Source organism: Copadichromis virginalis, linkage group LG14, assembly GCF_057382275.1.
Source record: "Copadichromis virginalis isolate Kocher_CV1m ecotype Utaka linkage group LG14, C_Virginalis_male_GT1.1, whole genome shotgun sequence".
NCBI lineage: Eukaryota > Metazoa > Chordata > Actinopteri > Cichliformes > Cichlidae > Copadichromis > Copadichromis virginalis.
In genome coordinates, this window is record NC_140631.1 from 2,572,975 (window position 1) to 2,598,908 (window position 25,934).

General features: G+C 43.2%; 1 protein-coding gene across 1 annotated transcript in view; it reads right to left on the bottom strand.

Moving 5' to 3' along the window:
• ulk2 (unc-51 like autophagy activating kinase 2) overlaps nucleotides 1-25,934 on the bottom strand; it is a 34,713-nt gene that overhangs the window by 4,453 nt on the left and 4,326 nt on the right. The window contains exons 2-19 of the mRNA XM_085479025.1: nucleotides 25,104-25,196; nucleotides 24,879-24,920; nucleotides 16,082-16,114; nucleotides 13,961-13,997; nucleotides 12,055-12,228; nucleotides 11,638-11,711; nucleotides 11,417-11,518; nucleotides 11,272-11,330; nucleotides 10,053-10,135; nucleotides 9,397-9,447; nucleotides 9,226-9,314; nucleotides 8,712-8,880; nucleotides 7,173-7,230; nucleotides 2,872-3,021; nucleotides 1,371-1,516; nucleotides 1,204-1,284; nucleotides 429-691; nucleotides 174-352 (exon numbers count right to left, since the gene is read on the bottom strand). Of these exons, the coding sequence (XP_085335151.1) occupies nucleotides 174-352; nucleotides 429-691; nucleotides 1,204-1,284; nucleotides 1,371-1,516; nucleotides 2,872-3,021; nucleotides 7,173-7,230; nucleotides 8,712-8,880; nucleotides 9,226-9,314; nucleotides 9,397-9,447; nucleotides 10,053-10,135; nucleotides 11,272-11,330; nucleotides 11,417-11,518; nucleotides 11,638-11,711; nucleotides 12,055-12,228; nucleotides 13,961-13,997; nucleotides 16,082-16,114; nucleotides 24,879-24,920; nucleotides 25,104-25,196 (1,883 nt within the window). The remainder of the gene's footprint in view (nucleotides 1-173; nucleotides 353-428; nucleotides 692-1,203; nucleotides 1,285-1,370; nucleotides 1,517-2,871; nucleotides 3,022-7,172; nucleotides 7,231-8,711; nucleotides 8,881-9,225; nucleotides 9,315-9,396; nucleotides 9,448-10,052; nucleotides 10,136-11,271; nucleotides 11,331-11,416; nucleotides 11,519-11,637; nucleotides 11,712-12,054; nucleotides 12,229-13,960; nucleotides 13,998-16,081; nucleotides 16,115-24,878; nucleotides 24,921-25,103; nucleotides 25,197-25,934) is intronic.

Sequence of the window (25,934 nt, forward strand, 5' to 3'; positions counted from 1 at the left end):
ATTGAGCCAGGCGAAAGATTGTCACTGCATAAGAACACCAACTGATCAGCTGTTTTTTATTTATTTATGACGAATCTCACAGTCCATGTTGTAAGTGACTGCACTGGACTGTCCATATGTGCATTTATCAGATTTAACAGCTCCAATGGAAGCAGATTTGGGTGCTTCTATACCTGCCAAATGTCCGGCTGCCCTCAGGAGCAGCTGGTCGCCCGGCGAGGAAGGGGTTGCTGTGGTGTCCGCAAACATCGTGTGCGTCAGCCAGCATCCTTGTGGGTTGGGGGCTGTCTGCCAGCGCCATCAAGTTACAGGAGGCTTGTGTTTTGGGGATCTTAAATGGTGCTGAAATGGTCTGAAAAAGAGACAAAAAGGTGAAGTAACCTAAATTTAACAGCTAAAAGCATACTTCTTCACTGAAGGGCACTCACTTTAGTTGGGGAGCCAATGATTGTGGGCAGTGGGGACTTTTGAAGCCAGTCAGACGTGCGAGGGGAGGAGCCCAGCAGCTTGGTGGGGGAAGAACCAAGGTTGGTGGGACGGCCAAGCTGCGGGGAGTGACTGCAGGAGGAGGAAGGCTGCACAGGGTCAGACAGCTGCTTGTGGAGCTTCTGCCTGGTCTGGTAGACCTCAGTAAGAATGGGGGCGCTCTGAAGCCGAGCCCCCAGGAGCTGAGAGGATGGGATGGGGGAACCTAAAGACACAGTGGATTAGAACCAATACCAGTTAGTAATCATCCATGGCTTAGCATCAAGTCTACCATTTTCCCTACAACCTTCCACAGAGTGTGTGCTGCTCATTTGTGTGCCTCTTCACACAGGGGACAAAGCACTAAAATCTGATTCATCATTTAGGACAGTGAAGCCTCCTTCCTGGTCACCATGACAGCAAACCTCTTGACACAAACAGTGAACAAGGCGTAAGACATGTGCGGAGCCAGAGACTCTGAAAATGGGCTGGAGTCATGGTGACTCATGCACTTTCCAAAAATTAAGTCATGTCACTAGCAAGAGAATCAGAACTCAGAACAGCAGTTGTTGTCAATTCTGCTTCTTTTAAATGTCAAACACATCGTTGTTGGGAAGGGTTGTATACTGTGGATCTCCTTTTTCATTACAACTGTACCCACAGCACCTGAAACTGAAGGGAACAGGACAATACAGAGTGAGATAGCCCTGAGAACGAGCAGGGAGCCTGAGAACGTACCTCCTGAAGAACTGCGGCTGCGGGGTTCCTGGTTCTGTAGGTGACAGCAGCAGTGACCCAGCTGCTCAGGGATGGTGCCCACTGCACACAGAAAGAGCTTAGATTTGTCAGGAGACTCGAGAGATGTCCCCTTCATGTCTGGGAGGTGTCATTAAACGTAAGCTTACCGAGAGGTGAGGGCGAGTAGGGCCGGGAGCTTCCAGTGGAGAGGCGGCGGCCCACAGTCTGAGGGACGTCTGCGGAGCTCGGAGACCCCGAGCCCACCTTGGGAAAACCCATTGGACTGGTGTTAGATCGCCTCACTGTGCCAGATCTGAAAAACACAAGCATGAATCTTTAATTATACAAAACAGACATGAAGTAACAGTCTAAGCCAGTCTTCCTTTGGCTCATTTCATCTTGTGGCAGTTTGCAAACATTTGTTTGGCTGCTGAGACGACTCACGACAGCTGAAAGTTGGCAGTTTTCAGTCCGATACTAAACTGTGTAGTCTACTCAGTCGTCTAAACATGAATATCACCATCATCAGCTCGTTACACATTCATGGTGCTTCGTGTGATGACACAGATACCCCACATCATCATATCTGTCAAATGTGGGTAATATGTTTTGGTGGTACAGCTGTATGTTCCTCGCTGCACTTATGAAACCACGAAGGCAGGACGAATGTCTGCAGGGCTGAAAGAAATAGTGATTCCATGCAATGCAACTGGTAAACTGCAAAACATAAAACACAGAATGTTTTTTAAAATTAAATTAATATCTTTTAAATTTGCACAGTCGTTTTTTTGGAAAAACAATTGACACGATTCTCATCCTTGTATTAAAAGAATCTTTGTGGTGATTCTTTATCACACGTGTTAATCATGCACGTTAAAGTGAAACATTACAGTTTGACTGTCCTGTGGTTAAAACATAAACGAACACCTGAAATTCACCTGCATACGTTGTTCACGTAAATTGTGCTAAGAAAACTCAAAAAGCATCAACCTTTCATCAGCTGCCTCCTCTGCACTCCCCACCTAATATTAGCATTTGTGTGCACTGTTCTGCTGCTAATACAGAGGAAAATGAATCCACAGATGAGGAGGAATGTAACTAATGTTGCTCCTGCAGTGAGAACAATAACACTAACCATCTGACTCTGAGCTGAAGATTTGAATTTGTCTCTGACACTTTGTTCAGCATTACGGGAGGAATTTCACTGGCAAAGTAAGTAAACCACCAGACGAACGAAATTCTACAGAGAAGCTAACATAATAAACTTCTAATAACAGAGCCATTAGCAATGCCACAGTGAGTAGCTCCACATATTTGATTTGGCAGATTTTTACGCGGGATGCCCTTCCTGACATAACCCCAGAGGGATCTGTGTCTCCTCCCAGGATCCGATCGAGGACCTTTCCCTTGTTAGGCGAATATGTAAACCACTACACTATCATGTAACTAGTTTCCCTGAGAAACAACGTGCCATCCCTTCTCTTCTGTCTTCACGTGAAACTGTCAACAAACCCCTCAGTAAGGCCATAAACTCAAGCAGGCAGTTGACTGATGTAATTTCAGTGAAACCTTATGGCTGATGAAATAGTTGTGGTGAGTTAAGCATTCCTCTGCAGTTCATCATTGCCACTCGATAAGTTGACTGAGCAATCCCAGCAGAGTCCTTACCTGGGGGAGCTGTAGAGTGTGGTGTTCGGGCTGCTGGACAGATTCTGCTTGATGCGCTGGTAGTTGCGAACCTGCGTAGGAACTGGAATGGGGGTGGTCTCAGCCCGCGGGGACACCATAGGCGTCTGTCCTGGGGTGGGCTGTGGCTGCCTGGAGGGGACGAAGTGAGAAAGGAGCGTCGTTAGCCAATGTGTTTGAAGTTGCTGCTGCTTGCTTGTTTGCGTGAAGTTGTCTGGAGTTTCAATTGTCATGGTAAGTCCAAAAGTTACAGCTTGTGAACTTTCACAGCCCTGAGGTCTTTGTTTACGCTCAGATGGAGGCAGGTTGGGGAAGTTCAGTTTTAGCCCAGCCTCTCAGGGACAGAGGCTTCCATGTAAACACAGGCAAGACCAATCAGCTTCAGACTTCACTCTGCTTGGGGCAGGACTACATGTAGGGGCAGCCAATAGCACGCATGAGGGCGGTCCTCTGCTGTACAGACACGGGAGGGGAAGTGCATTTACATTCTTTTATCATTCCAGAGGAGACAAAATGTTCTGAGCGTAAGGTAATGACACCTAAACAGGGCCTTTAAAAAAAACATCCTATATGTTCTTAATGTTTTTTAAAGGTGACACGAGTTAGAAACCCGTTATGTAATAATGAAAGCCTGGAAGGGTCCATAAGGGAGGGAGGGAGGAGGACACGTGAGGCTGAACTAGTCCAGACAAAGAACCCGAGAGCAGCTGCTTTGTGGCATATCTGCAGTTCTGAGAAATAAACACTAGCACGTGCTGCACCACTAGCATGTGAGGTAATGAGCCTTGTTGAAGCGATCCATTTTCTCTAAGCTGCTAAAAGCTTTACTGAGCCTGGCCATTGTTAATATGGAGAAAGGTGTTGCGTGCTGCTGTTATTGGCTTTAAAAAGGAGAAAGAACATTTGGTCAGTGAACAGCTGCTCTTCAAAAAGAGCCAAGAGTAGAAAGAGAGCGAGGCTGTATCTTCAAACTCAGCTGCGTCTCCGACGACCTGGTTTTTAAACCATGTCAGCATCTAAAAAGTGTCCTCATTCATCACCATCACTTGCTTTGTCTGTTTTTTTACAGTAACAATATCTCTACACGCTCCTCTCGCTGCCCCCAGGGTCCACACTCCCTTCCTGTGCCACCTTTCATCCTTTCTCTGGACTCCAATTCAGGACAAAGAAAACAGGATAAACAAGGCTTTGGTTTTGGAGAGTGTGCCTGCTGTTTCCAAATTGCTAGGGACAACTACTGCAATGAAATGAAAATTGGTTCTTCCTGTGTGTCAATGATTAACTCATTTATGTAAGCACTGAAGACTTATTGTTAAGGGGAAAAACAAAACCATGAGAACAGTAGAGGGAGGGAGTAAAGCTGGCAGCAGAGGGTGTTAGAGGGGCACAGCACAGAATAGACACATAGGAAGCTGAAATGGAGCAAGTGTGAGCAAAACGGGAACAGAGAGTAGTGAGGACCGTTGGCTTGGAGCTGGTTACACATGAAAAACAGGAAAGTAGGGAGACGAAGTGCAAAGCATTGGGGAAGGACAGGGGCACGAGAAAGTAGTCACAGAGAGCAAGCAAATGTATGCAAAATACTACACAAGGTAGTATTTAACTCTCATATTAACCTTTAACTTGAATTTTGGGTCTGTATTCAATCAAAATACTTACGGGTTTTACCATCTATCTATCCTGCTGAGTTTGAAGTTGTCTGCATTAACAGTGTTAGGCTACTTGAAGGGTTTCTCCCCAGGGTGGCTGCTGCTTGCACCACTCTGCATGCAGGGGGAGGGGCATACACACACACTGGTGCTCAGCTGTCTGTAGGGTCAAATGGTGATTACAGACAACCTGAGATGCCACGGCTGTAGTAGCTGTTCATGTTAAACGTTCAAGCCTGCCTGATGGCTGCATTGCATCGCAAAGTCTGTGTGAATGAGTCCATGCAGTCACAAAACCACCGGCAGAGATGTGCACACCTGCAGAATGTAGAAACTGTGCGTAAGAGGCTCGGAAAAGCATTCGTGTCAGCATCGCTCAGAAGACAAACAAGTGCTGCTCGCCTGGGGTGTTTTCCCAGACAGCGTTAGGGGTACGCTGCATGCCTGCCGCAGTAATCAGGTCTAACATGGGCAGTGAAACTGAACTCAGCTTTCTATAAGATTGAGTTCACCAAACATTCTTGATGACTAGTTGCAAACAGCTAACTGATGATTTGTTAGAACATCTGTTACAAACATGGTTTATTTGAAGAGTTTCAGTCAGTTTTCAGCACAGAAACAGCATGAAGGTTACAAATGATCTGGCCTCTGACTGCGCACTCATGTCTGTGCTCGTCCTGCTAGCCCTCAGTGCAGCTTTTGATTTGGGGACCATAAATTTTGATTACAGAGATTGGAGCACGCCACAGAGATTTATAGGTACTTATAGGTACTGCACTCCAATGGTTTGAATTCTATCTAATAGACTCCAATTTGTTCATGTAAATGGGGAGTCGTGATCCATGCTACACATGCTTTGCTTGGGCAGTATCATCAAAAACTAGTATTTATTAGTTCTAGGCTGGACAAGTCAGTCATTATTTATCAGGCTGTCCTAAAATCTCCTTGAGAGTACAGGACAGAACTGGACAGGGACTAGAAAGACAGAGCATATCCCCCATACTGGCTTCTCTTCTCTGCCTCCCTGTTAAACGCAGAATCAAATTCAAGATCAATTTAAGAGTATTTTAAAGTAGAATGGGAGGCAGAGCCTTTAGCTTTCAGGCCCATCTTCTGTGAAACCAGCTCCCAGTTTGGATTTGGTAGACAGACAGCGTCTCTGCTTTTAAGATCAGGCTCCAAACTTCCCTTTTGGATAAAGCATATAGTTAAGACTGGATCAGGTGACCCTGAACCCTAATCCCAATAATGCCTTGAGGCACCTGTTGTTGTGATGTGACGCTATATAAATGCAATTAAATTAATAAGGAACTTAATCAAACTAAACTGAATTAATGAATCAGTGTGGGGTTGTGTGCAATTTAATACAACATCACAGGTATCACAGGTAGGACAAGGAAGTCTGAATGTATTTCAATATGGACTATCACATTACTGCAGTAAGAAAAACACCAGCTGATCAAAGGGAATAAACTTAGGAAGCATATGGAAGGCCAAAAGGAGATGAAAGCCGTGTCAACGGCAGTGTGAGAGTGTGTTTGTGTACAGTACTTACTATAATAAGACCAATATTTATTCCATAAACTGTGTTTGCGTGTGTTAAAAAAATGCAAGAGAGGTTTGGGGACTCTTATTCGAATACACACAGTCCTCTCTGTGGGTCTGGTGCTGTTTTTAGCACAGCACCACCATGTTGTCTGGCTCGGTATCTTCTTTGTAACCGATTAATCACGAAGAGCTGGTAGTGGGCAGGAGCGTTCAGTCAAGATAAATAAATCGGCACCATTTAAGGGTTACCCAGGATAAAGCTGGAAGCAGGCTGTTTGTCAAGTGCTCACAGAAATAGTGATACAAAGAAAGAAAGCCAGCCCTGCTGACACAAAAATAGATCATATTAAAATGGATAATATGAGCATTCTTTGTGTGAAACAGTCTGACTCATCGTGACACACTCCTATTGTCCTGAAAATATCCAATTCACAGCCCACAAACGGTGCCTGGTGGCTTAGTGACGCTGGGCTGCATTCAAAGCATCTCCAACATCCAGTGAGGTAACAGCCTTTTTTATGAATCACACTTAACTGTTGTTAAACAAAACAAATAATTACTGAAAAAAACAGATGTGGCGTGTCAGCCCTACCACAGCTATGTCTGGAAAACCTCCATTCACCTCAATGTGGCCAACTCTAACCCAGCTCATCTTTTACATGCCACCTGCAGTCAACAGGGGTTTAACATTATAGGGCACAGAATTCTGGTAGCAGCAAACCACCTGTCATCTAAATGGGGAGCAAGCACACAAACAGCAATGGGTAGTGAAAGTCAAAGCTGAGTGTGAGTCTGCTGTGGCTGCTCTTTGGTGGCTCATTACTCTCTGCAGTACTTCAAATTGATCCACTGTTTGGTCCAAGTCTCTCTCTGCAGACACACTTTGCTAGTTCTGCTCTTCGGGCTATGTGCATACAGCAACACACGACAAGTGCCAAACTTGCTGACAGAAGCAGAAGTCATTTATGGTGAACTTTCAGTTCTCTCTTTAGAACTGCATTTTCTTTTTCGGCTGATAATTATTTTGGTAAGGTCAGAAAATTCAACCTAACTTGAGCAGAATGTGTTGCACAGCCTCGTACTCACCCTCCACACATGAGAAACTCGCTGGATGCCCGACGACCCGGTCCCATTGGTTGGTCATCTGAGGATGAGGAAAAAAGGAAAGAAAACAATCATTAACACACACACACACACACACAATGTCTGTGAAGGTTCTCAGTCATCCAGGTCATCGTAGTCTAGGAGAAGCTTCTTCAGTTAAAGAAGGATGAGAGGTGAAACGCCTTCAAGCAACTTAAAGAAGTCCAGACGCTTTTGTTTCCAAGCTCCTTAGACTAAACACACAATGTTGTTGTACAGCAGTTACAAACAGAGGTGAGCAGTCTCTCGGTTTTCTGATGAAGAGTTGAGACATGTTTAACCAAACAGAACTAGTCTAATAAAAGTCCAGTGAGCTCTGATAAATTCCTGACCGTTACATCCTAATGGGGTTTTTAAACGACTCGAGGGTTTGAGTAAACGGAACATTTAACACATTATTCTTTGGACAATTCTAACTCACACTATTACTGTCTGAAATGTAAAATGTTGTAGATTTACGAGTAGTCTTAGGAATAGTTTCTTTTTTCTATTAACAAAAAACCCCAAAACAAAACAAAATCTTAAGGAAATATCAGGTGTGCTGGAGTTTGGTTTACACCAGAGTTGCACTGTAGACTACATGGTGCGACATGCTGGTGCTACAGCTGTCATTACTATAGCATAGGTTAGCAATTCCCATAAAAGCTGTGATTTGGTCAGCTGTTATATTGAGATCACACGTGAAGCACATAACTCACACTGGTGTAGTTGCTGGAGTCTTGGAGCATTTTATACTCTACAATTAACTAATGGGAGAACCACTTCTGTCTACAATATAACAAGTGGTCTATGTCAGTCACCTTCAATTAATGAGTACATACTTCTGATACACAGTAAATAAAGACTGAGTTCAGTTTGCATGTGTTACAGCCTGGCAGTCCCTCCAGCTGATACCATGAAGTCACCACATGGTCTGCACACAGATCCATGGATATATGTATAGATTCCTTTAAAATTACAGATAATGGAATGGTGCTGAAGTTATGTCTTTGATGTTAAATTATCATTTATCGTCGAATTAAATGATAATGTAGCTCAGGCTGAAATAGGCAGTTTGCAGTACTATGGCAAAGTTTACAGTGATGGACTCTGGTGCACTGCTAGGTTAGGTCCTGGGTAGACACACAGATATTATAAAAGAGACATAGCACTGAAAGTACTGAACTTTATGGGAGCAGCAAAGTAAAGTAAAAATCAAGCACAAATATAACTTTCCTGGAAAAAGCTAAACGCTTACATTATTTTGGGGGCCATTATTTTATTATTTATTATTTTATTAAACATTTGGTACATGATGTTTTTATGTTCCAATCACCATTAAAAGTCATTTTAGATAATGCATCATAAAATGTGAGTCATTAATTTAAGCAGGTCTTTAGTTCTACCTCAGTACTAGCGGTTGAAAAGAAGACATGACGGCTAATATAATGAAGACATTAAGATGCAAGTTAGGTGTAAATATAGACAGGTGTTGGCACTTACAGCTGTCAGCAGAGATGTGGGGCACCAGGACAAAGTCGTCCGTGTCACAAGAAGAGTTCTTACTGCTGGTGCTTCCTGCAGACTCTTTGGACAGCTGCAGGAAGTTGGGCGGACCGAGTGGAGGGGATGACAGACCATCCTCTGCTAGAGTCTGCATGTCTGGCAGAGACTGTTCACATGCAGAGAGAGTATGGGAGAGGAGGGGGAGGAAGTATAAATTGTAGTGAGGCTCCTGACTGATCCCATTAAGTCTTCCAAGCAGGGCAGCGCTGACTGTCAAACTAATCTCGTTACATTGTTACAGAGAACACTGCTGAGAAATCTCTCCTTTCCTCCTGCTGCAGTGACATGAAGAGATTGCTATAACTAGCGGAAGATGTAACCGCAGCAGCACTCACGCTAGCAGTATTCAAAGGCAGCACACACGAGGACCTAAAAATAAGGCTGAAGTGTTTTTACACAGGATCTGTGCATTTCCCAAACAAATCCATGTGATACATGTGATCAAACTCACAGGAGGAGAGCTGTAGCGGATACATGGGGAGCTGCCACAGGAGCTGTCTGTCACAGGATTGGAGGTGATGGGCACAGGAACTGGACACGCTGAGGGGGGAAACTCACCATTAATCATGGTTTCAAGTTGATGAGGCGTGGATGTGCTGTAGACTCTGACCTTTGTGCTTACATTTTTTAATGGTGGATGACGACTCCAAGAAAGGGTGGCTGAAAAATGTGTCTGAGAGAGAGATGGATAGGTAAGTGAGAAACAGCACGATATACCCCATCTAAACCTGTTCAGAGTTTTTCTTACTCTTCCCCTCCTGCTGCATCAGAACCAGCCGACTCACACAGATTCATTTTCATTCTTAAAGTTGCTGTCAAAGCTCAGAGTCAAGTTTTCACTTTTACAAACACTGAAATCCCAATTAGGCTGTTAGTTTTTTCCCAGTCGTTACTCATCAATATGTTTTATTTATTTATCTAGATTCTCCATCTTTCTAACTTTGAATCTGTGGACAGTCGTGCAGCTGTCCAGCCAGTGGTCCAAGGAAAAGCTGTGATTGGCTGTCAGGTGTTGAAATCATTTCTTAAGTTTTGCCTTGTATTAGTGGAACATTTTTAATCTTGGTTTATCCTGTTCATTTAATTGTAGGAAACCAAAAATCGTGATTTGTATTGAAATTCAACTGACTTTGTAGCCCTGGTAAACAGTGGAATAAAGTGTCTCACTGTGCACAGTATCCTTATTTAAACCCTACACAGTTTAACACACTTTATACTGAAATTAGAGGAAAAGTATGGAAAGCACCACTACTGAAAGACTGTGATGTCAGTACGTACCAAAGTCCATTCTGTCCTTCTGATTCCTCTGCAGCAGCCCAAGCAAAAGATCGCTCAGCTGTGGGGACGTCTCCCTCGGGATGCTGGGTAGTAAGAGTATGGAAACATCAACACTTTGTTTCTCTCAGGGTGCATATCAGCTGTGCAGTGCATTCTGAGGCACGTCAGACAATGCAATGGGTGCACTGTAGCTTATAGGATTGTTACTGTTAATCACGTACGTATTACAAAGTCAGTACTGTTAGTCTGCCAGTTTGGATACAGCTTGACAGACCATTTGAAAACTGACCTGCAGGTAGCACTAAGTAACTGAAGTCAGAACTTCTACTCCTCCACGGCTCCATCATTCGCTATGGATCTCTGGCTCTCTCCCACAGCTTGTGTTTTTGCCCTCTTCCTCCTCTCAGACAGACCCTCCCTGAGCCTGGTGCTGACGCAGGTGTCTTCCTTTTAAAAGGGAGTTTTTCCTTCCCACTGTCACCAAAGTGCTTGCTCATAGGGGGCCATATGATTGTTGGGGTTTCCTCTGTATTATTGTAGGGTCTATACCTTACAATATAAAGCACGTTGAGGCACCCGTGGGTGTGATTTAGTGTTATATAACTGAAACTAAATTGAATATACACCTTAATTTAAAACTGAATTAGTTCTTTTCAGCCTATGCTGCTATTCAAAGCATACAAGTAGTTCAAATATGTCAGAATTGGGGGTGTAACACCTGACAGAACACCACCTTCATGCCCCAAACCATGTCCTGGATGAAACAACCGACGCCTCGGCACCAAAGCTGTGCCTTCAAAGCCGACTTGAATTCTTTCCTACCACTCAAAGCCAGTCTCAGCTTCTTCCTCAGCTCTGTGCAGCATCCTTTAATCCTTTCCTCTGCCTTCACTCGCTTCCTTTTCTTCATGTTCACCTGTGTCCTCCTCTCTTATGTTGGTCTTATATGGTCTTCCCTTTTCTTAAGTCACATGTTCACCACAATCCACAGCAACAGCAAATAACACCATACCTACACAGTTTCTGTTCCTAAAAACTATACTGTATAGTCCCATTTTCAACTAGACAGGTATAAGCCACCAACTTCAAAACATAATCTTCAGGTATTATGTGTCACTTGTATCCTGTTAAATCTATTGATCTATTTGAAAGAAACAGACTGATTGCACATATTTATTATGCATCTCGTGTCTGAGGCTACGGTGTGAAGGTGACTTACATGGGTTGCAGATTCTTGTTCTTCTCATAAAACATCCGTAGGTCTTGGGGACTGTTGGCCTGAAAATATAAGTTGAGAAATAAGACGCACAGTCGCAAACACCGACAGGTCCACGCGTTATTGGTTTGTTGTGCACACTGTTAACCTGGAATGGTGGCTTTCCAACCAGACACTGGTAGATAACCGTCCCTATGCTCCACAGGTCAGCCTTGGCGTCATAGTTCTGGGACATGATGACTTCTGGGGCCTGAGAGAGAACAGGTCACGAGCCAAGAACCACAACACACAGTTATATGTAACAAACCGAGCAGACAGATCTTTTTTAAAGCTGACACACAGAAAATATAGAGAATAAAACACACTGACCATGTACATGGGGGACCCACACAGTGTAGCTGCCATCATGTTGCTGTGGAGGTACCGTGCAAAGCCAAAGTCAGCTGTAGAACGGAGACATGAAGCACACGTGTTGTTATCACCAGTAACACAAACCACTATTGTTGGATGAAGAATGAATGGAGACGCCCTGCACTCCAAACAGAGCTCGTACTGTGGTGTATAACAACACAACACTGCTACCCATCATCATCATCATGGCTGCATTACTTTTATAAAAACTTTCTGAATTTATAACATATTGATTTAAACTTAACCTCTGGCCACTGTAAATGACACGAAGCGAAACAATGATAGGTCTGTACACGCTTCCAAAATGTAGTTATGAGAAAACTACGCTGCACGTAACTTAATAACTGATAGTAACTGACATTCTTCTTCCATTACCAATTTTGATGCGGATGCCACTGATGTTGGACTTCTTGCGACCCACGTATGACAGCAGGATGTTCTGTGGTTTCAGATCACGGTGAATAATGCCTTTGCTGTTGAGGATGCGCATGGCAGCAGCAATCTGCTGTAGAAAGACCCTCAGTGTATCCTCTCTCAGCGTCCCCTTAGCTTAAACAAAAAAGACCACAGTAGTCAGGATCCAGTTCAATGTTTTTCCTCAAGGAGCATTTATGTAGCAACCATGCAAAAATGTTCATTAAGCTGCATCTATGTCAAATTCTCGCTTTGTTTTCAATTCAAAATTCTTTGAGTGCCATGTTTCGCTCATGTTCCTGCTAATGAAAAATGTTCATTACTGTTAAGACATAAAGTCATAAAAACTCTGTGGGCATAGATAATCTGCTCTCTGCCCAGCACAGCGGATCGACTTCTAACATGAAAAGTTGTGTAAACTGTAGAATAATTTACTAGAGATTATGCAATTTAAATGGCTGTTACCTACGCAGTGTTCACAGCAGCACTCCAATAATAAGAACACAATCACATAAGGTGCCCAGTGTAACGTAGCGCTCTGCCCACAAAGGTTTCAATTTCACAACCACTAGTGTTACTCAAGCAAGGCTCCTGGATCACGGATCCACAGAAGGGTCTGACCGTGACCCATGCTGCAAAAAGCACCACGCAGGCAGGTACGTCATGCAAAGGTACAGTGATAAGAACAGTTCCAGCAGCACAATCAGTGTTTTTATGGAACAGAGGTGTAAACACATGTTCTTATCTAACCAAGGTGCCGTCGACTCGGAGGATTTGATTCTAGAAGCTGACCTGGTTTTAACCCTGTGAAACTATTCACAGAAACAGTGTGTTGGACACCAACACCTACATCAAATAAGCCGAGGTCACAGTTTGCTTGTTTAAATGAACCTGTCCTGTCCGGGTGTCCGGGCTGAGTGTTTCAGCAAAGTTGTTCAGTAAGCCAACAACACTTTATCCTAAGTCAGGGGTGGGCAACTCCAGGCCTCGAGGGCCGGTGTCCTGCAGGCTTTATATCTCACCCTGGGTCAACACACCTGAATCAAATGATTAGTTCATTACCAGGCCTCTGGAGAACTTCAAGACATGCTGAGGAGGTCGTTTAGCCATTTAAATCAGCTGCGTTGGATCAAGGACACATCTAAAACCTGCAGGACATCGGCCCTCGAGGCCTGGAGGTCCACCCTCCCCGGTGTACACAGTGGTCTCAAACAACAGCCTTGATGTCATTGCAGATGTGATTTTTTTTAAGCCCAAACCTTTGAGATCAATTCTGAAGTATATGCATTTAAACCTTGTGACATTTTTACAATATTTCCATGTAATTCTTAAATCAGTGTTTTGCTACACGAGTAAAACTTACTGTAAATATTCAACAGTAAAAAACAAAAGTTGAGAATTATTTTGATTAATTGCTTATTTGACTATCATAGCAACAACACTGCTCGCTTTAACATTGTTTATTTTCAACATGGGTTTGAAAACAATCTGATTTTGCTTTCATTTATATTTCATACAGAGCCCAAGTTTTTGGTTGTGGTCACAGATCCAAGGCTGTTAGCTTAAAGTGTGTAACCTGCGTCATCCAAAATGCAAACACAAACATGAAACTTGACTATCTGGTTTTTCTCATGTGCAGCTTCAGATTCTTGTCAGGGTGGCACATCCTGCTCTCATGACAATCCCCCACCCTCAACTTCACAACTGACCTGGTAAACTTCACACTTCCTTTATTTTCTTTGCTTTACGAGCAGACATGCTGATATGATACACCACTGCATGCACACATAATCATAATATCAACAGTTACATTAGCTACTTTGTTTTGATGAACAATAATAGGTGTGTGGGGCAGACAGATGCTTACCTTGCAGGTAGTCTGCAAGATCACCTCCGTTACAGTACTGTGTGTGCAAAGACAGACAAACACCATCAGCAACAATTACATTCAGTTTCAACAAGTTGATTGGCTCCTTATGCATATACATGTGCCTCGGCATGCTTTTATTTTAATCCTAGTCCAGATTACTGCAGGTTTATTAGTTAACCTGCTAAATGTCTTAAAGGTTACCAGTGCTGACAACTCCACTTGAGAGAAATGATTTCTCATGAGTGAAAAGAAGAAGGGGCAGATGAGACTGCAGCCGTGAGTTAAAGGAAAGGGCTATAATACTCTGTTATGAGAAAAGCTGAGAAAAAAACTGATCTAGGATCTGCTTCCATTTAATCTGTGAGCTCCAGGTACAGACGGTTGGTGATCAAAAAGCTTCCCTGCTCTGATCTGTAGTGGAGGGATGACACAATCCTTCGAAAAGCTGCATCTTGATGCTGTAACAGTGGAAGCCAACCCATAATGCATTTTAAAGCAATTGGCTTGCCTCCAGCAGAGGATAAACAGGGGCTGACTTTACATCATGTTCAGTGGAGCTTCACAGACTAACATTGTCCTGAAATACCCCACAGGGGTTTAGTTGACTTGACTCTCAAATCATCATAAGTGTAAACTCGACTGTGGGAAGATCCTGCGCTTCCAGAGGCTGTTTGTTTTCTGAATGGAAAGCTGGATTTCAACCAGAAAAGTCATCAGCCATTACTACTGGAAGAGAGAGATGGGCAACTTGGTTAACCATGACTATCTGTGACTAGATATCAGCTGAACAACATAAGGCTAGTATGGTTTTTAAACTTATTTAGTAGTTCTTATCTCCTTTTACTTTAATCCCAACAAAGTATACGATGTAATTAATGTAACGTAACAATTCCATACACTGGCCAACCCAACAACTGAAGCCTGGGTCTAAAAACATCTAAAATATGCACTCAAACGCTTTAGTGTAACAACAACAAGCACCATGTGCTAATGAAGGTAAACATATCACAAACCAACTCTATAGAGAGACTTGCACTGGTGGATTTTGGTCAGTTGACATTCAAACTGTAGAACTTTATTTGTTCATTTGATGAGCATCAGACATGTCGCCTGTATCGCTTACACAGATGCTTTTATTTGTTTCATCTGTGTAGGCAGGTCTTTTAAAAGACAAACAAAAAACACTAATATAAATATACCAGAGCAGTTTTCAAAGATATGTCTGCTGCTGAATGAACAAAGAAATATTCAGTGTTCTAACAGCTTCACTGTTTATATTATCCCCTCCAGACTCGGGGTTCAGTGAATACAATGCTCTCTTCATTGGGACTGCATCTGGCACATTTGCTTGGGGCCTATGGTTAATGTTTCCAATACCAGAACAAGACGAGGTTTCTCCACCCAAACAAAACACGAGGGCACAGCTCCAATTTGGCCAGGGCAAGTTCATACTTAACATTCCAGCGAGGGCCTGATGATCCGGTGGTGCTTATTCCTTCTTAAGGATGGAAGTTGGAAATATATCCATAAGAATTAATTAGCAAAGCTCCACCAATCTTCAGCTAGTGCCAGCTCTGAAAATTTTCATACATATGATGACAAACCCCCAGACAAGCTGGAGGAGGTGGCTGGGGAGAGGGAGGTCTGGGCTTCTCTGCTTGGGCTGCTGCCCCCGCGACCCGGCCCCGGATAAGCGGAAGAAAATGGACGACAAAACTGTTATGTCAACATCCTCAGAGTAATGTAACCTCGCTGTAGGACAAACAAAGTCACGTTTCTAACAATGTAATGTCCTAAAAACTCCAAAGCAAGATTTTAAGCCAAGGTAGATCTGATTCTTAGAAAAGAGGCTTGTTGTCAGAGAGAACCCTGAGATGGTTTGTTTTCTATCCTGCAGCCAGCCGAGTGTTGCAACACAAGTGCAGAAAGTTGGAGACCGTGTACAGAGTGAGGTCATCAGGAGGTTAAGAGAAAAAAAGGCAGCAACAACAGAACATTAGTGAAGCCTACGCCAGCACAGAGGGAAAGAGCACATGCTGACATCTGGCCATAAATCATTACTGTGTTTAAAAAACACATATGTTCCAACTATCTACAGTGTCATGTTTCTATACTTACCTCCATGACCAGGAAAACAAAGTTGGGCGTTTCCTGGAAAAGAGGAGACACAGAATCTGTTACAGCAGCCATTTATCCTGCAGCAGCTGTCAGCTCCAAACACACACGACAAAACAGCCACTGGAGAAAACACAACGTACCCAAACTACTTGCGGATGCCATTTATAACAGACCTGGCTTTTTCTGAAGCTGCATTTTTATTACTTCCATCTTACTATGCATGTACATGATGTTAGAATAATCTGCAACATCGTTCTGAATGGGAACGTTCACCAGAATGCCCACTCGACTTGGAAACTGAGAAAACGTTGTTGCCAACTTCTGAGGGAAATTTTGACCCGTTGCCAAGCTGCTGACGTCACGCACGAGCGGCAGATGAAAGTAAAGGGGTGACTATGGAAACCAATTAGTGGACATAACTGAGATGAACAGGTCAAATGATTATATTTGCATGATGACGCTTCTGTTTAGTAGCTTCCAATGATTAAAATCATCTGTAAAAGTCTCTGCACTGTTTCATCCTTTGATCATGTGACCGCAGTGCATTGCTCTTATTAACCTGCGCTCTCACTGACTTATTCTTAGTGCTGATTGGTCGGTGAAGCCTAACCACATAAGACAGCACGGTGGTCGTTCCCACTGACCTCCATCAGCAGCGGCTTTATCTTTCTGTTGCTGTTAGCTTAGTTTAAGTACAGGATGAGTTGACGGTTACCAGCACTCCTGTTTTCAGTTTGGTTTATCTAAACTAGTTTAGAGGAGCAGCCTCAGTCCAACGGCCCACTGTGTGGTTGACTCTGGGTTTTCCTCCTCTTTTGTTTGTTTAGCCATATGGGCAGCCATCTTTTTTGTTTCTGTTTGTCCTTCGTAAGTAACAACATTTTAACTCAACGTTGTGGCGTCTTATATGTTCTGTTCTTTAGAGCCATAAAATTGTGAGCGCCAATGTATCAAATTCATCTAAACACAGATCAGGCCCTGAGGCTCAATTTCAGTCACAACATAACTTTAGTGCACCACACGCACAAACTCTTCTCTAGCATTTCATGAGATTCACTCAGCTTATCGAGCCACACAACAAACACGACTACTCGCTGTAGCACGGTGACACCATGTAAGTCAGCTGATGTGTGTGACCCCGACATAAATGGCTTTGGTGTTTTGTGTCTTCTAGGTAGCTCTTAAGTAATCCTTTCCAACTCCATACCAATGATTTCACCAGCTGGGGCAGATGTTGGAGGGAGATGGGACAGCCGAATCCATTCTTGGTGTGTCAAGTAGGAGGGATTACATAATGTGGTCGTAATCTTGAAGAGGGGGAAGTGAAAGAAGAGTCACATCACAAAGCCCACTTCATAACTAACCTCAGAGACACTGAGGTTAGTTATGAAGCAGACATGACTAAATAACACTCTTACACAAACAAGTTTGAGCATCCACAGAAAGCAGAGGTTAGCAAACAGCAGGGAGTGAAGCTGTTGCCTGGGGATTGATCCGTTTTATCCATGACGGTTCGGGCCCTTCACACGTTACCGTCTCTGGCTGCAGCAGTTGCTTCGGTTTCGGCGCGTTGCCCATTGGTAAGAAACAACATGAATTTCAAGAGGCAGGTGGTGACGACTGCACATAGGGCAGCCTCTGTCTGTGAGAGCTTAGAGGAAGTAGCAGCTCACAGTTATAAAAGTGACAATCTCTGACCATTTATAAATGATTTCTAGAATGTACCGTTCACACACACTGGCTGCTTCTGATGTAAACACGGGTGAACTTTGGATTTTGATGGGTGGATTGGGCTGGGCTCCAAAAACATCGCCTTCCAGCACAAAATTTCCAAAACAACTATGACATAAATAGACTCTCTCCTCCTCTCACATCATAGCCATGTCACACACACATAGCACTAGGGCTGCCACGATTAGTCGACTAGTCACGATTACGTCGACTATCAAAATCGTCGACGACTGATTTAATAGTCGACGTGTCGTTTGAAGCTTTGTAAGATCCTGAAAGACGCAGGAATAAGTGGCAGGATTTAAGAGTGTAATAACGCACTGAAACAGAAGATGGCAGCACTGCATGTACAAGGATGCCAACTGCCGTTAAACCCCGAAGAAGAAGAAGCTGTGTCCCAGAATTCATAGCGCGGCCCAGCTCAGTTTCCAACAATGGTGGCAGCTAGTTGGTTTTACTCTTATTATTCTTTCTGGGTCACAAAATAAATGTTTAACATATTTTTAGGCGAGAATGTAGCTGTGTAAACCTCAAATATCTGCTCAGTTTATCAAGACACCACATATTTTCAAAAGTGCTCCGACGTTTTCAGAGACGTCTGTTACCCACTAGCTCGATAGCTAGCCGGAGGCTAGGCTAGGCTAACTAGAGCCGTGAGAACACCGGACTCCCGGCAAATCGTTTTCAAACCGACCGCCGTCTTTCGCTACTCAGGTTAAATATATATATAAGTCACTTAGATAACTTCAAAATGTTATTGTTTGGCTTTTTTTAGTATTTTATTTGTTCCTGAGTAAATCGGTTTGGCTGAGATTAAAGTTTTTACACAGCTGAATAAACGTCAAGCAGACAGCTGATTATCAGAAGTGTGAGATGCTCAAGAATTTACTCCGGTGTCCTGTTATATTTTAGAAAGCAAGGAGTTTATTAAACCACAACAATCTGCAGATTTCATTAAAATTTAATAAACTATCATCTTGTCTTTATTTTTAGTTAGCACATACCTTAAACACTTAAAGCTGTAAGCTAATGATAGTTATATAAGAGCAGATGCTGCTGGTGCAATAAGCTGTATGTCCAATGGATGATGATCTGATTAGTCGACTAATCGCAAAAATAATCGGTGACTAGTCGACTATCAAAATAATCGTTTGTGGCAGCCCTACATAGCACTTAGAAGCCGTTTCACAAGCAACTCAGCTGGCTGGCTGCTTCGCATGATAACTGACGACACAATACATGGGCGCTGAGCACATTCACATGAATGCAAAAATACTTTGGACTGCAATGAGTCAATGTGAGCCAAAACAAGATACTGCCTGGTTAGCTGTTCCACTATTACATCATGCCAACTCCAGGAGTGCACGGTTATGTAACTATATGGGGGATGGGGAAAGGTCAAACCGAAGAGGGCAGGGGTGCACGGTGAAGCGGGAGGTCAGGAGACAGGTTCTTCACAAAGACTGGAATAATTCAAGGGAACTCAGCTCCGAGAAAAGCCTACGTTTGACCAACGGGAGAACAACGCGACAGATGGCTTGTGTAAGTGACAGCAGGGAGCAAAACAAAAAAACAACTAATGATGTGTTTAGAACAATAACTCAGGATCACTTGTTGACCATCACAGCTGCTCAGTCACAGATACACAGGACAGGATGTTTATCATTTCGCAGGAAGAGAAACATCGCGTCATTACGCAGATATGCCAGTTCACTCATACATCAATATACACTTGACTGCAACAGGTCAGTGCATGTACAACAAAAAGGCCAATAATACACTTTTATTAAGGGCCAAGACAGTCTGACACACAGTACCCACAGTTTCACAGGCTTGTATTTTGTGGCTTGAGACCTTCAGTCAGCTTCTTATGCAACATGTGTACTGAACATCATGTGACTGTGTGCGCTCATGCTTACGTGGTGATTAAACAGACACATGTACATGTTCTAAGCAGATGACTGGGCATATGTTTGTGTGCTCCAATGAGCAGCCACAGTGATTTCCTCTGATCTTCTACCCAGTTAAATGTCTGGAAAGCAAAGCTGTGCAAAAAGAATGTAGACACAGGACGATTTTCTAGGAAAACTCAAACGAGCTCTAAAACAGCAGCTAAGAGGAAATGTGCCTCTTGCTCCTTAAAACAGCCCCTATACCAGATGTTTTTACACATGTCAGGCTGGAGGGACCCTCCTTGAACAAGCACACAACGTTCCTAGGAGCAGCTTTCTCAATAACCAAAAACCTGTCTTCCTCTGTTTAACACCAGTCAGAACCTGTCCTGCTTTAATCATGTTGATCTGCTCAGTGTCCAGTTATTAGCCTTTTGTAGAACTTTCAATAATAAAATTCAAATCTTTGTCAGGAGGCAGGAATTACTCAGTTGGACATCATTCTTATGTGCTGAGAACAACAATCAACTTTTTGTTGACTGAGCACATTTTCTCTGAGTCGTCTTGTTTCTCATTTGACGAGAAGGAATTCAGTGAAACCATGAAATCAGCCATTATTATGCATCCATCCATCCATCCATCGATAAGAATCCAAATAGCAAATCTGTGGTGGCGGCAGCGTTAGAGAGGAGAAGGAACCAGGAGCCTGACACGGGACACCTTATAATTAGACCAGGCTACCTCACGCTGCTGCAGAACGCTTAACATCAACAGTGCAGAGGACAAGGACTGTAAGCCAATCAGCTGTGTGCTTGAGGCTGTCATTAAACACAGCAAATGAACAGAGCTCCTCCAAACTACAGCTCTGGTCCCAAGGACCTGCAATCTTTCAAAGGTGCAGACTCCTACATCCAGCTACACGGTCTTCTGTCAGCACACAGCTATTCTGAGAGGCTGCTGGTGCATCTGTGTACATCTGTGACTCACTGCATCCAAAAAAGCTAGCACACTCTAGTGTATGTAGAGGTTTCCAAAGATATGTAGAAGTTTATTTAGATTCTACAGTATGACCAGAGTGAAAATCAGCAGAGAAAAACATGAAAGAACTGTGACTGTTCTGTGCCATCAGCAACTAGCACGAGAAGTGCTGAGATGCCACGCTGTACGTTAATATAGTCCCTCGTCAAAGTGTGGATGCTGAGTGAACACATGTAACATACACAGGGATGTAAGCTGTTCTACTAAGTGTGTAGTAACAAGCACATGATCTATATGGTGCTCATAAAGATCCAAAGCAGTGTGAACACAAACAGCACTGTGAGCTAGAATCGCTTGATCTCCACATCTAAATTTTCACTGACCATCGAGCTAGCATTTTCCAAATGACCCTACTGAAAAAAGCAGTAGGTCACTGTGTGTACTGTTATCACTCACAATGTTCTGCAGTTCCAGCTCATACAGGATTGCCACAGTAATGTAAAACCAGCTTTGTTGCCAGTTTGCTTTGTGGGCTTGGGATGAAATATTAAGGTAGTGGAACCATAAGAAGCAGAAAATCTCTGCTCCATGCTCCTAATACAGCGGCTAGGACGGTTGCACAAGTTGGTTTGGGTCACATTTCCTGTTGTGTCTGGTAAGCCCATACATACAACACATGCTTCAAACAACAGCTAATAGAGCTGGGAACAGGTCAAGTGGGGGAGCTGGGGGGTAAAGTGAAATATATATCACATATAAATAATGGGAAGTGACAGCTGCCAGGCTTGTAATACACCAGACAGTACAGATAACCGCCAAGGGAGCCCAGCCTGCCACGCAGCATTGTTCTGCTAGCACAGGGAACACTAAAGGGACAGTAAAAAAAGATGCAGCTGCTAAGAAAAGACACGGAGACACTGTGCCTGAAGCGGTGACAGGCAAAGCTTGGTGACCGTCTCAGACATGCAAGCAAGAGGTGACAGAGCTCAGGTAAACAAAATCACGACCCAAAGTGTACGAGTACGAAGGAACTGCAACCACACAACTGAAAGAGTGCTGGGAGTGACTAAAATGCTTTTAAGCCAAAAACAGCAGCAGTATCTCATCTCATGCCACAAACATCATGTTGGGTTTGGGTTCTTTAAACCCCAATTCTGTCAGTATGATAAACAGATTTGCACACTAAAGTCAAGTATCAGTGGGATGATCTCATAATTTCACTGACCTCTACCAACCACGACTTTTTGTGTGCCTTCTCTTTTATGTGAGTCTCTTATTTTCTCATGATGTAACCATTTCTCCCCCCAAACACCTGATTAAATATGAAACTCAGAAACTTGAACATCTCATCCCTGCTGGAAACGCACCCTGACTAATGGGTTCCTCAGCCACTTGCTTGTGGAAGAGATCTATTACATCAGCAGGAGAGTGGATGGGTGATGAAGGGATGAGGACATGGTGGGAGGAGTGGACCGGTGGAAAGGCTGACCAGCAGGATCCCAGAGGGAGGCTTACGCAAACACAGGAAGTACCATTGCTATGTGGGATGTGCTTCACCATCACATTTGAAGTGGTAAATTAGTAGTTATGGTATTACAGCCAATTCTGGACATCTAAACAGAACCTTTTTACTGCTTGCTGATATGAACCAATATAACAGAGGATATAAACAACATAGCAGTTTGAAGAACAGGTTTTTCAGCATTCTTGTCAGAACCATCCTACTGTGCGCTCGCCTTGTGACAGACATCAGCAAAGTGGAGTAAATCACGTCATTTATTCGTGACTGCAAGTTTTCTGCCTTTAAAAAATTCAAAATCAAACATTTGTTTAACATGTGTGGAGTAAATGCAGAACAGCCTCTCTCACACCCACCATCAGTGAACAACAGTCTGTGTAGGAAACTAACTCCATCATTAATGCATCACAACATTATCTACAGCTCAACCACTGCTAAACACTACAGACAGACAGCTTTGAAAAATACAATCAAAGGCTCTCCTGACTCCAGTCTCGACGCACGCTCGTCCAGGTAAAGAAATCCACAAACGCTGACCCCGTCCTTCTGGACGTAGTGTTTTCTAAGTGACTTCTTCTTCAGCCTCAGCTGACAGCAGGTTTCCCCAATCATATAAACAGTACATTTCCTTAATGACTGAAACCAGCACCACTAACTAACAATGAATGTATAATTGTTAGGTCTAAAGGGGATCTAACCGGAGGTAAATGGTATGATGCCCGATCTGTGGTGAAGATCCGGGTTCAGGAGAGATGAGCAAAGGTAGCAAGCGCCTGGCGACGGGAAACAGCTAACACTCCTGTCTGTGGACAGTTAAGCTAGCTAGCTAAGTTTAAGATTTGCTCCGAAGCGAGAAGAGGTTTTTGAATAACCACCGTGTAATAGCGCAAGCTAGTTAAGGGTGGATGGCTCTGCCCGACATGGCCGTCGCCTTCACCAGCCAATCAGGATTGGCGGAATGAGATAAATGCTTTTGAGGAATACGCAGGGAGGCGCATCCAATAGTGAGACATTGCAGTCATGCTACTCTGAGAACCGGGGTTACACAAGTAAGCTAAAGTTTTTGTTTTCCTCCTAACGTGAACATGGGCAGCTCAGCAGCAGACTGACTGCACTGACAGGTTGGCCTTTCAGATTAAAACACTTTTCTACTAATTTGACTGCAACATATTACGACTAGTTTCTTGTGGTGCTGTGATCTACTCTTAGAAATGCATATAACAGCATTTTCACATCAAGCTCGATGTGCATGTGAGCCATAGAAAAGGCCAAAATGATAGACTTACTTAACTGTAACTGCAAAGCACTCTGGGTAATTAGTCACATGGCCGCCAGATTGTATTCAGGAATTCTGGAAGCTTTTATTGTGTTTGTCAGAGTTAACGGTTTTAACACCATCATATAACACTAATGCACTTTGACACATTTAAGGAGGTTAACAGGCTTAGTTTGTGAACTTGAGCTGCTTTGTTAATGCCAACAGCTGAGATCAGAGTAAAGCAGGCGAGTTCAGAATCAGATTTTTTACCCTCACTAGGAGTTTTGCTTGAGTTCACTCATGTCTAGAAACACAGACAAGTTTACCCACAGACTCAGCGTTTCCAGCAGAAACTGCATCTGTGGCAGTAGCGAGGCCGAGGGCGTACGCCGGCGCATGAACGCCCGCAAACATGTTTGTGGATGGACAAAAACCACATACACTTTGTAACAATATTCAGCTGCCTCTAAGTTTGTCATCAATATTCCCATCTAGGAAAGCCTATGTACGGCAAAACAACAAGACCAAGTGACTAATGCAATAAAATAATTTTTTAACCAAAGTATTTTTATTTATTTAAACATTCCTTAATGATCCCTTCACTAAGATAAATTCTGACTAGTTGTGCCAAAGTTATCAGATTAAGAAGACAAGCTGCTGCTCAGCTCTTAATACTCAGAGATCCCAAATAAAGTGATTAAGATAGCGGTGTGATAACCAGGACAGCGTGCGTGATCTCGTTGGCACAAAAGATCTACGGCATCATCACAGTTTAGTGTCACCCGTTCATCATCCTAAGCGTCCATGACTTATGCTATATGTGGCACTGAACAACAACATTATCATTTCTTTTTTGAAATTCATATAACATGTTATCATAGCTATCAGAGACAGTTGCTGCTGATCTCACAATCACAACAGCTGCAGATGTGACTCATGTTTGAGGATATATTTACATTTTACTTTCACATTATTTAGCAACATACATTTGAATTATGTCCATAACATGCTAACAAATGTTCATTTCTAACTTACCAACGGATAAGTATACTGCCAGCGCAGCCTGATAATCCGCACCTCTACAATATCATTCAATCACATCCGTTTAAACGTATGGCCAAAATGCTGGCAGCTTGAAATAACAGTAAACCAATGTGTAACTTTAATATGGCTTCATCCAGCTTTCACGTACTGCCTGTGCATTGAACCATAGCCAATCCCAGGTTAGGCTAGCTGAACATATTCTTACGCTTGGTGATCTTTTTGGATGAAGGAAAATTTCTGTTTTTCTACCACGGACTTTAGAAGCTCATCCTCTCAGACACAAACAAACGATGAAACAGTAGTTAAAGAAGCTGCATACTAAAATTAAATCAAACACTAAAGACGTACATTACTTTAAAAGATTCCCAAACTTACCTGGACATCATAAAGTGCCACAATGTTTTCATGCTGCAGCTCCTGAGCAAAAAGAGCAGAAAAGTGAAAAGCATTAGCAGGAGCATCAACTAGCCTACGGAAGTTAATCGGGTCACTTTCATTCATGTTTCTATCTGGGCCGGATTTTATAAGGTGCACGCTCAAGTCGAGTCGACTCCAGTAAAGAGGAAAAAAGGAGGGAATTAAATTCAGGGTCATGCTCACCTTCAAGATTTTGATTTCCTTCCCAAGAAGGATCTGGGACTTGGACAGGTTCTTCTTGTTAATGCTTTTGATGGCCACCTCCCAATCAGTCTTCTACACAACACAAAACAAGAGGAAACAGATCACGTGAGAAGTTAACAAGGATGCTCCTGCACAACAGTTCAGATTGAATTTTTAATGCTGCCACTCATACGTTTCCTCTTGAGGTTTTGAGTTCCTTGACGCTGCAGGCTGACCACTTAAAACCAATAGAGAAAGTGCATGAGTTAGTTGTGGCTAGAGGCAACCATCCTTTCACTCAAGAAATATTTTTGTTGACCTGAAACCCGTAACATCCTGGCCAACTCGTATTGTGATCAATATACCTCGGAGACAGCCCAACAGAAACACACATGTGGGATTTAGTGTGTGATAAAGCTCTACCAGAGTGTTTTATTATTCAGTCTTAGCAAACACTGCCTCGGTTTTAGACGAGGCACGCTAAGGTAACAGACTTTATCATGTAAGATCAAGACTGGAGGTGGAGGTGAAAGAGAGATAACGGACAGTGTGAGCACAATAGCAATATGTACGTGAGGTCATAAGCTCAGCCCAATCAATCTGTGTTTACAGGATGCCCTAGAAGTCTTCGAACCACACTGGGAATCTTTAACATCAACTTCTGTCTAACTGACCGAATGTTTGCATGGTGTTCTACACTGAGCACTGTTTAATACAAGCCTCATTCACCCTGTCACAAACACTCATACAAGTGTATTTTCTATACCCTACACCGTGCCGATGAGTCAGCATGAACCACAAAGAAGGCATGAGACTTACAGACAGCAATCT